The sequence below is a fragment of the Apostichopus japonicus genome, chromosome 14 (genome assembly GCF_037975245.1).
Source record: "Apostichopus japonicus isolate 1M-3 chromosome 14, ASM3797524v1, whole genome shotgun sequence".
NCBI classification, from domain to species: domain Eukaryota; kingdom Metazoa; phylum Echinodermata; class Holothuroidea; order Aspidochirotida; family Stichopodidae; genus Apostichopus; species Apostichopus japonicus.
The window spans coordinates 9546053-9557067 of NC_092574.1; the positions used below are offsets into that span (position 1 = coordinate 9546053).

Sequence of the window (11015 nt, forward strand, 5' to 3'; positions counted from 1 at the left end):
GAAAATATATTCTTCTACTTGACGTGGCGTACTAGACAATTTTACCTGATCAGATTAAAAATCCCCTACCTAACTATTCCTAAACATATTGAAGAAACCGCGAATGAAGGCACCAGCCAGAATTCCGTTCACAGCAGCCCAGTGATTATGGATATATTGCACTCTATCACTCTCAAGAACACTAGAACAGGACTAATTTACTTGGAAGAAGAATGGCAAAGACGCGCACTTAGCAAAATGGGTCATTATAAAGGGGGGGGGGGGGGGTGGGGCGTTTACCCGGGAGGTATCGTTGTTGTAAGTGTTCATATAAGAAACGTATATAAATAAGGAAAACGTTTAACAGAACAAATATAATATTTTCTTTAAGTCTTTGATGTTTTTCTTCTCACTTTAAAGATCTCTATTTGATAACAAGATTCAAAGACTAGACGATGGGGTATTCAGGACTGACCGACTGGGAGACATGTAGGTATTTTAACCGTGGGCTCTCTCTTATAAATCATATAAAAATTCCTTTTGATTGTAAAACGGTTAACTGCGGTTAATTCATTGAGTCAATTTCAAGGCTCCCTTATATATTTTGTCTTTGGATGTCAAAAATTTTAACAAAATATGCTTAACATGTTCCATCGGTAAAAGCCCATGTTAATTAATTCGCTTTTGTTCAGTCGACAATTTTTGTTTCCTAATTCTTAGGGTCGATCGACTTAATTCAACCATTTTTCAACTTTTCTGTACAGACAAATGAATTGGAGTATGTACTTATTAATTCACATATAAAGAAATCTACAAGAATAACAATTAGTATGTGGTTACGCGATCTTCAAATGAACCATTTTCTACCCTATAAATGAAAATGATGAAATTACTGTTCATCAAAAAATACTACGTTAAAGAAGTAATTAAACAAATATCACCGCGCTCCTTTTTGTGCTAGAAACTAGAGCTATCTGAATCAAATGTAATCAATAAAATAATGTTATCAAACGTAAACAATTTAGTTGGATTTCTTTCTATTTGCAGATTTCTATTTCAAAATAATTTGACCAATTTAGGTGGAAAACCATTCCAATGCGACAAAATAACAGAAATGTAAGAATTTAAGTGAAAAGCATCACTTTTAATTTTATTTAGTTTTTAAGAATTGACTTTAGGCACAAATTTAATTTATGTTGTAGACCGTGAAAAGCTATATTGGAAACCATATGATTGCCCTCATGCCTCACATAATACCACAAACAGCAGTTCAAATATATACTTCTCAAAGCTTAAAAGTGTTACAGAAATATGCTCACCAATATATATATATATATATATATATATATATATATATATATATATATATATATATATATATATATATATATATATATATATATATATATATATATATATATATATATATATATATATATATATATATATATATATATATATATATATATATATATATATATATATATATTCGTTTGTGGTGTATTTGCCATTAATGAAACTACGTTGTTCACAGCCTCCATTGAGATTTCGAACCCAGGAGGTATTATTTACTATTTTTAATTTTTCAAAAATGTGGGAATGATAATAGTGATATCCATCGAGTTTGAGCCCGGGCCACCCGCTCTCTCCACCTCTCTCCACCTCTCTCTCTCTCTCTCTTTCCTTAAAGAGCCTTTCTAAAACAAGAATATACTTTTTTATTTTATTTTTTGGCACGATTACCTTTCTCCTAGACATCTTTATGGAAACCAAATAAAAAGTATCTCGGCGGAGACCCTCGATGAGCTTACGAACCAAACCGTCCTGTAAGTTTAAGCTGAACATACCATTTAAGAGTACTGCTTTTATGAGAGATATCCCTTTACTGCAGTGTATGTATTCGTAACTGACTTCTCACCAGTATGTGGAATGATCATCTGATCACTTTACCTTTTGAGGGTGAAAACTGATTTGTGTGTCCCCAATCCCATAGTTACGCAAGTGCTCTTTAGTTAGAATTGTGCAGAATATTTAATCGTCTAACTTGAGAGTGAAGCCGTATCATAGGTCATGTATACAAATAACAAGAATCCAAGACATATATATGTTCGTTATCATGAAACAGCCACATGCATGATTGTAAGGACTGGAGATGTACTAATATTACCCCAAGTTTCAAGAAGGGTGATAAGTCTAAGCTCTGTAATTATAGGCCCGTTAGTCTCACTAGTGTTGTTTGTAAGGTCATGGAGTCTATTGTTTAAAAAGTCTATGGTCAGTCACTTCAGCAGTTAGTCTTTGATCAGAGAGTCTCAATATGGCTTTTGTCAAAAAAGATCTTGTCTCACTAATATTCTTGAGTTTATGGAAGATGTAACAAACTCACTAAATAAGCAAAAGACAATGGGAATTTACTGTCTTAGATCGAGAATTGGCCTAGTTATAGGAAACAGAGGGTGGTAATTAAAGGTTGTGCTTCTTCTTGGCGTGACGTTACTAGTGGGGTTCCACAGGGGTCTGTTTTGGGTCCCTCTTTGTTTGTTGCCTATATAAATGACATTGACGGAGATATTTTGTGTACAGCTAAGAAGTTTGCAGATGACACCAAATTGCATTCTGAGGTCTCTTCCAAAAGCGGTTTTGATATGTTTCAAACGGATTGGGACAAGGTTTTTCCTGGTCTCAGGAATGGCAAATGCTCTTTAATATTGATAAATGCAAGGTGTTGCATATTGGTAGTAGTAACCACAAGTATACCTGCAATCGTAATGGTGTGGAGTTACAGGGCGTCTTTGTTGAAAGAGACCTACGTATCTACATTGACTCATCTCTGCAACCTCCTAAACATTGTCTTGAAGCTGCTAAAAGAGGGAATAGGGTTTTAGGTATGATCAAGAGGAACTTCAGTTTTCTGAAAGAGGACATAGTAGTTAGGCTTTATAAGCATTTGGTTATGCCTCATCTGGAGTATGCTGTGCAGGCTTGGAACCCATATTTTGCTAAGGATAAGGAAGTACTCGAAAAGGTCCAGAGGAGGGCTACTAGGATGATTAGTTCCTTAAAGAGTGTTCCTTAAAAAAGGCGGTTACAACTGTTAAATCTCACTACACAGGAGCTTAGGAGGTTACACGGTGACTTGATTCAGGTTTTCAAGATTGTGTATGGTCTTGAAAATTTATCCTTCACCGATCATGTTTGCTTATAGTAGTTGTACCAGAGGTCATTGTCTTAAAATCCTAAAGTCACAAAGTAGGATTAATATTCGGCATAACTTTTTTTCTAATAGGGTTGTGAATGAGTGGAACGGTTTGACTGAGAAAGTTGTACTTGCAAGTAGTGTGAATGGTTTTAAGAATGCTTTGGACAAGCACTTTAAGCATTGTAATCGGGTCTGAGGGTTTGTGTCTTAATTTTTTTTACTCCTATAGGGTCCTTGATGGGGACTTGAGTGTCCCTCCTGATCCTTTTTTCTACTAAACTAAAGTAAACTACTAAACTAAACTAAGATGATTATCGTTGTAAAGGCAACGAATCAAATATTTTTTGAAACCCACAGTTATATTAATTGTGATGCACTTGGTGAGCTCCCCGAAGAAATTGACCACCGACGAATGTAAGTTTGTTTATATCTCTTCCAAATAAAGTAAAATTAAACGGATATCAATGGCTTGATATACTTTCAGAAATCGATATATTTTCAACACTGCTGTATTTGTGGACATCGAACGAATTGGCTTGTATGACCAGCTTTGTGTTTATCTGAGGTTTGCAAATGCCCATCACTAAGGCTAATATAGTAGTGATGACCAGACATCTGAAGAATATGGCCTTAAATTCTTTTGCTTTCCGATTTCCTGAATGCTAGAAAATAAAAGTTGTATCCCTGTCAAAATTTGCTTGAAGAGCAATACATTCGTACCAACCTCTTTCATTTTGGGTTCAATAAGTTCAGCGCTATATATAAAACTTATCAAATATGCACACATCATCTAATCAATTTGGTAAGAATCTGGCACTGGAAACTACTAGTAATATTAGTTGCATATTTCTTATAATTGTGATATTTAAACGCTTTGTTAAGTGTGATTTTTATGCTACATATATGCTGTGATAATTATGCTACATATTTATCAACAAATGCCTATTAGAAAGTTTTCTACTATTTATTAATAAAGTGTTTGCGTTGGATCAATGTCCTTACCCGGAGTACATTTATCTAACCTCAACATTTTCAAACGAGAAATACTTGAGACTGGAGGGTTCAGTTGTGAGGAAATTCCCGGAGAATTTGTGTGTACACCATGTGGAGCGGGGACTTTCGGAGATCCAGCACTAAGAGGTTGTCGAAACTGTCCACAAGGTACATTGCTGTAAACTTATTTAGCCAATTTATGTTATGGATGTAAGGTCATCGGGAACTGAAATGCATTCTCTTTTCTTAGCTTTCTATATCTGTATCTATATCTATATATCCATATATATATATGTTTATATGTTTATATGTTTATATATATATATATATGTGTGTGTGTGTGTGTGTGTGTATACAAAAGAACTATACTTCTGACCTGCAAAAAGTAATAGTCTTTTCACATTTGTCTTTATGATGCAGTTTATTATGGACGATGATGTAATAAAAGACATATTGTTTCTTCCATGCCATTTGAAACCTCTTAATTTCTCTTTTTCCCTATTTTATTTGTAATATAAAAAGGTGGGTTTTACGAAGATGAAGCTGCGCAAACGATTCTTAAAGACTGGGGCAACCCATGTAAAGTTTGCAACGTAGGTACCTACGTCAGATCAGGAAAGGGAACTTCAATCAAAGACTGTGAAGTGTGTCCTGAGGGTACCGTCCAGTCTCGGAATGCAGGGTACCGGGCATGTTTTTGCAAGGAAGGTTACGCAAGAGTCGATCGGTATGGATCATGCTCCATTTGTCTTGAAAATGGGTTAAATTGCAGCCAAGATTTCCAGTCTGTGCAGCAGGGTTTCACTTGGAACTGGAGCACTCCAAATTCAAATCTGAGCAACTACAAGAAATTTGTGACAAACCTTCAGGTAGAAAGCATGTCGCTGGATGACTTCACTAGCTACAAGGAACAAATTCCCAAAATTTACAAATGTCCACGTCAAGAAAATTGTGCTAATGACAACGGAGAGATTGAGGGTAACTGCGCAGAAGGGTACACCGGTTGGCTCTGTACCAATTGCAAAGCTCGGTTCTATTCGGTATTAGGATCATGTGTTCCTTGTCCCTCCATGATTAGTCTAATAGTAGAATCTACTGGATTCTTGATCGTTTGTGTATTTGTTTGTTTGTTACTGGCATGGCAAATCAAGAAGAGAGGTAAGGGTGGAGATGACTCAAGATCTCCCATCGACGTCATCATTGCAAGGATAAAAATCTTGCTCGGATTCTACCAAGTTATAGGGGAGATTATTATATCTCTGCATGATATCAACTGGAATGGTCCATTGGAAGTTATAGGGGTATTTCTATCAGCACTGGAAGTGAATGTGATGCGTCTTTTTGTGCGACCTCGATGCTTTGACGAAAAGTTGGATATAACTCCTCAAGCTCAATTTGTTATTGGAACAGTCTCTCTCTTATTGATTGCACTCATTCCCGTCACATTTTATCAAGTGAAAAAGGTTTACGCCTACCTTAAACACCGTTCCTCTGCTACCGATGTCACCTCCATACATCTTCGACAATTACATCATCTAAAGTCCCGCCTATTTGCTTTCGTCGTCGTCTTGTGGTTCGTTTTTTATCCGCCCGTTTGCTCTATCATCTTCAGCATGTATCCTCGTGCTTGTAAAACATTCAGCCTGGACCATGATAAGCAGTACAACATTACGCGTCTTCGAGCCGACTTTGACATAGACTGTAATGGATTAGGCACGTACCATATTTCAGCGTACATCTTCACAGTTTCGTACGTCATTGCATTTCCAGTTACACTTCTTTATCTTCTCTGGAAGAACTGTTCCCTATCTCCAACTTCGGAAGAGAAAGATGAACATAACCTACTTGAGAGCGACGACGGCTCGGACGGTCCATTGCTCCTCAACGTGGCTCGGAGAGACAGATCTCCTCCATCTTGGCTCAACTTTCTTTGTGAAAACTACAAGAGAGACTTCTGGTTCTGGGAAATAGTGGAACTGACAAGAAAGGTTACGCAGACTCTTCTCATCACACTCTTTGGTTGGGAAGACAGATTGACTGTTCTCCTAACAACTTGCATCTCCGTTCTTTACCTAATTCTCCACGCTCGCTATCGACCAATGAAGAGCTCGTATGAACAGAGGCTTCAGGTAGGTACAAACGTTTCCTTCAACGATTTGAAGCCATAGTTTCTTTAAAAATGCAGCCATAAATACTCCAATACTTGATTGGGACATAATCAAGAAATTTGATACAATGTATGTTGGAAGGGCACATTGACCTCAGGAATAGTCCCGAGCTCTACCAAATAGGATTTTCAGACTCTTTGTTTGCTGGGGTGAGATGCAAAGGCCAAATTCCAGAGCGAATCGCCGGGAATCATTCCCTCCCTCGTGAATTAATCCATTCCTCTCAACATTGAAAGCCATAGGTAAGAAGAGATTTCAGGAGAATCTCGACATTGCATAGTTGATTTACTACGCGATATTGATCTGCTGAAAAAGAACAGCCTACACGAATAAATAGAAAACACGCATTGAGTACTTGATTCCATGGGGTGGGGTGGGGGTGTTATGGTTCACTGCGTATGATAACGTAAGCGAAAGGACATTGACAATCATATCAATGTAGTCCTTTCTAAATATTGAAAATAACCAAATAATATATTGCCAGTAGTTTATTCGATAAGATGTTATCTTCATTATCCTTGACAGATGTTTTCACTGACAGTTATTTTCATCAACGTTATTGTTGCTGCAAACGAAGTCCCGGATGAACACGAAGACTCCATTGAAGTAATCCTTGTAGTACTGAACGTCATTGTGTTGTTGATTATAGTAGGTAAGGATGATAATGTGGCTGACATCAGATCGGATGATAATCTCGATTTTGGTTGGTCAATTGGTTTACAGTTAAATTAACATAAAATTGTCTGTAGGTACTTTTAGTATATGAGTGAACCGTTAGTTCCTTCTTGACATGGATTGAGGTTGAACGACTATAACGGGCACCAAACTTAGTCTTCATGAAGACCATTACCTAAAATATCACATTCATTGCTGATTTTGTACCTACTGCGCAACATAACATTTTCAAAACTTTCAATTTGATTTAAAAGTGGTTTGTGATGAGGGATGGCGGTTGGAATGAGCGAAGCAATGTCCCAAATAAACATTCGATGGCATATGGCTCATTCGCTGTAACATAGCATTGCCGGTAATCTACCGTCGTTCCCTCGATATATGTTTTAACAATCGAAACAGGATGTTGCCTTTGAATCGTTATGAGAAAGTTTGGGCAATCGAAACGCACGGTATATCGTAACGTTCAAATCCCATATAGAATTACCCTTATTGGACTACAGGGACAACTGTTTAGTCGTCTGAGATATTCTATTCCCTAATTGGGCATATTAACATATATTAAAAATCGGATAGAACTTAGCACATTGTTTGCGGGATAGACAAATTCAATAATTTCTTAATTTTATTTCAGTTGAACTGCTGGTTGCAATCGTTATGCACATTGAACACTTTGGAATAGCAAATTACATGACAGCAACGGTCAGAAGACTCCGGACAGCGCATATTCAACGCAGAGAGATGACCATCAATGAATAGTCAATAGTTGTAAAACCAACAACATTTAAATAAAGAAACTTTACTATTATCACAATTTGCTTCCTAAGATTACACGACTGCTGTTAATTAATACAAGTTATAACATTTCTAAATTGATTCAAGCATATCAAAATCGGTGACGAGAATATTTTCAGCCAGACTGCATTGTATTGTACAGTAGTAAATTATGGTTATTGATAAGCGTTATAGTTCCATGAAAAATGTTACAAGCACCTCAAATTTAGGCGAGCGTAAGTCATGCACAGTAGAATTGAATTGATGTAGCATGAAAAGAGTTTCGTGGGTAATTTGACTGGCTCTAAATCAAAATGAATTTGAAGGCTTTTAATTGGTCAAATTTAAATATTATATGATGTCGTGATGCTAAAGACGACAAATGCTTCAAGAAATTATCGATACCGTAAACCACAGGTGAGCAAACTACTGCTACGGGGAAAACTATATGTGACCCCGGAGGTTTTCAAAACCCTGTAAACGCAACCAGCGGAACCTTATCGCCAAATAAACCATGAAACAATTGTGTATACTTAAAGCATCGGCTGATAAGATAGTCATTGTTTGTGTTACTAAAAACAATGGACGATTCGTTTAACTAATTCTATATAATATACATTTGATCATCGCACTTTGTTTCATTTAAACACTCAGATTGTTAAAAAGCTGAGCTGTATATAGGTCAAAAGTTTGATGACTGCATGCAGTGGACTGCATAACTCACAAAATTGGATATTTAGTTAGAACTAGTAATATAACATTCATCACGACATTTCTTTTGAATTTATTGGGACACTCAGATTTCAAAATTGCAATATCATGGAGTCTGACAAATGTTCATAAATTTTATAAAAAAAAAGGTGGTATTATGATTATGCACTGCAAAAAAAAACACAGAATGTACAATATTTAAATGACATAGGAAAAGCGTGTCAAGGGCATCTACGTACAAGCATCCACAAGAAGGAGCCAGTTAGGGCTACTATTAGTTAACGACATAAAGCGAGGCGTTGCAACGATAATGGACGGTTAGAAAAGTAGGTTATGGATGGGTGGCGTGGGGAGGGTAGGTGGAAGTGGAGGTGGAGGGAGAGCGGAAGGCTGGTTGGACCGTCAACTCAATGCGTATACAATTTAGATAATTTCTTAGACTTTGTTGTATTTTATTGTGTTTTACAACCAAAAAGATGGATAAATAGACTCTTTCTCCCCTCTTTTTACTTGTATATTATATACCTAGAAAACATGTATGACAGAATAACTATACTTTCAGTGAAATGAAAAACATCCGACATTTCAAGTCATGTTATCACTTTTTAAGAGAAGTATCCTTCGCGATACTATTGCACTTTTTCATTGAAATGTTTATATTTGGCATTAAATAATAAGACGTTCACTAACTGTTGCTTTAAGAAAATGATTTGCATCCTTGCGTGTGGATAAATTTTGAAAACAAGTTCTGAAAGAACTTCCGTTGAATACAAAGCTGTCAAATCGTATAAAGTGGTTCATCCTTTGTCGTGTTTGTTGACATAACAGTTTTCCTGTTTGGACCATTGATGGTAAAGTCACTGACTACTTTTACCACCAAGAATGACGATGAACTTCAAAATATAATTTACGACCTTCGAAAACCTGGCACAGCCCTCCCCCTGGTAAAATAGACACATAGTCTCATGTAAACTGTTTTATTCTAAGAATCATTCTTGTTTTGTCTGATATTCCATGCAAATTTATAACTTCATACGTAACACCTAGAATCTATAAAACATGCGATGGTATTGGTTTGTACATTTAATTATTGAAGGTTCCTCGTCTATCTTTGCAGATAGTGCTTTTAATTGTATTTTCATTGAAATCCTAAATCCTAAACATTCTAAGAAAGCCATTGTGTTCGTCGTTGCTTACATTGATACTAATTCAACACCCTATTGATTACTTGTACAGCAAAATTTCTATAGGAGGGCGGTGTTCTCAACCGACTGAGATTTCACATGCCAAAAAGAATTCTCCATTTTATTTATAAATAACAAATAATTATCCTACCTTAGTTATGACACCGTCGGTCTACCAGGGCCAGCAACTATCCTTTACGACTGCCGAAACATCATGTTCTGCAAAATGGCAGTGTGTTACATCACAAAGAGCTCCTATCTTTTTCACAGTTAGGCCTATCCAGTTTTCGTTAAACACCCTGTATGTTATATTCCAATGTCTCAACAGAAGCGTTCCAACCTCTTCTTTTTCTAATCGTGATTGCAAACACAACCACAAGACTAGATTCAGGAGCTCTCTCAGCATTCCTGTAAATCGTTTTGAATTCCTCGGCATTCCTGTTATTCGTTTGAATTCCACTCAGCGTTGTATCCGGTTTGAATTAGTTTCTAAGATCTGCAACGCTTTGAGTGACCGTGTCAAGAAGTCTGTACATGCCATGCTAACTTTAGAACTTGTAACAAAGCTTTTTGCTGTCCAAGTGTTTCTAGCTTTCTTTGTTTTTTATCCCGTCTTTAGTTTCCTAGTTCATTGTAGCCTGGTTTCGTAGAGATATAGTGCACATGATGGGGTTGGACGGGATGGGTCTCATTTGCTCTGTTCTAGTTCGGCATCTTTGTCTATTTTGAAAGCATTCAGTGCTCTCAAGGGAGTTTTCTTGTTAAAATTTCTTGGTAGTCTCATCAATCATTCAGTTATCTTTCTACTGTATGCTCCCCCTCCTCCTCCCTTTTCTCTTCTCTATATTCCCTTCTCCCTTCTGCTTTCCTTGTTCAAGTGCTTATTCTTGTTCCTTTTTTATTTTTGCTATAACTCATCATAACTAAAATTCTGCCTAAAGTCATCCATTAATTTTGATAAAGGCCAGATCCGAGTTAAAAGGATAGTCCAATATGTTGAAATTGAGTGCAAATTTAACCAAGTTGTGTAGAATATGTTTCTCCTCATTTTTTTAACAATCGATTTTCACCTGGACTTTCCTTTTAAATGTTTACTTATGTGATATTGAAACTCATGGGGAACCTGATATCCTGATATATATTACCTGACTCTCAATGCGATCCCAGAATCTTAAGTACATAATGTTCCCTACGTGCTGTTAGTTGATAATAATGATAATAAACGGAGATGATAATAAAGAGAGATATGATTAGATGGCAATTCTTTTTTAATTAGGTTAACTTTAGTTGTTGCTTATGGGATCATGTGTTCTCAGTCATTACATCATTGGTATT

At 36.4% G+C, this 11015-nt stretch overlaps 1 protein-coding gene across 4 annotated transcripts in view; it reads left to right on the forward strand.

Annotated features, from left to right (window-relative positions):
* The window catches only part of LOC139980370 (uncharacterized), a 66715-nt gene extending 57427 nt beyond the window's left edge, over nucleotides 1-9288 (forward strand). For all 4 annotated transcript variants that reach the window (XM_071992004.1, XM_071992006.1, XM_071992003.1 and 1 more), the window contains 8 exons: nucleotides 400-468; nucleotides 1027-1095; nucleotides 1734-1805; nucleotides 3536-3592; nucleotides 4155-4339; nucleotides 4694-6300; nucleotides 6865-6991; nucleotides 7646-9288. In XM_071992004.1, the coding sequence (XP_071848105.1) occupies nucleotides 400-468; nucleotides 1027-1095; nucleotides 1734-1805; nucleotides 3536-3592; nucleotides 4155-4339; nucleotides 4694-6300; nucleotides 6865-6991; nucleotides 7646-7770 (2311 nt within the window). In that variant the 3' untranslated portion in view covers nucleotides 7771-9288. The remainder of the gene's footprint in view (nucleotides 1-399; nucleotides 469-1026; nucleotides 1096-1733; nucleotides 1806-3535; nucleotides 3593-4154; nucleotides 4340-4693; nucleotides 6301-6864; nucleotides 6992-7645) is intronic.
* The last annotated feature ends 1727 nt before the right edge of the window (nucleotides 9289-11015 follow it).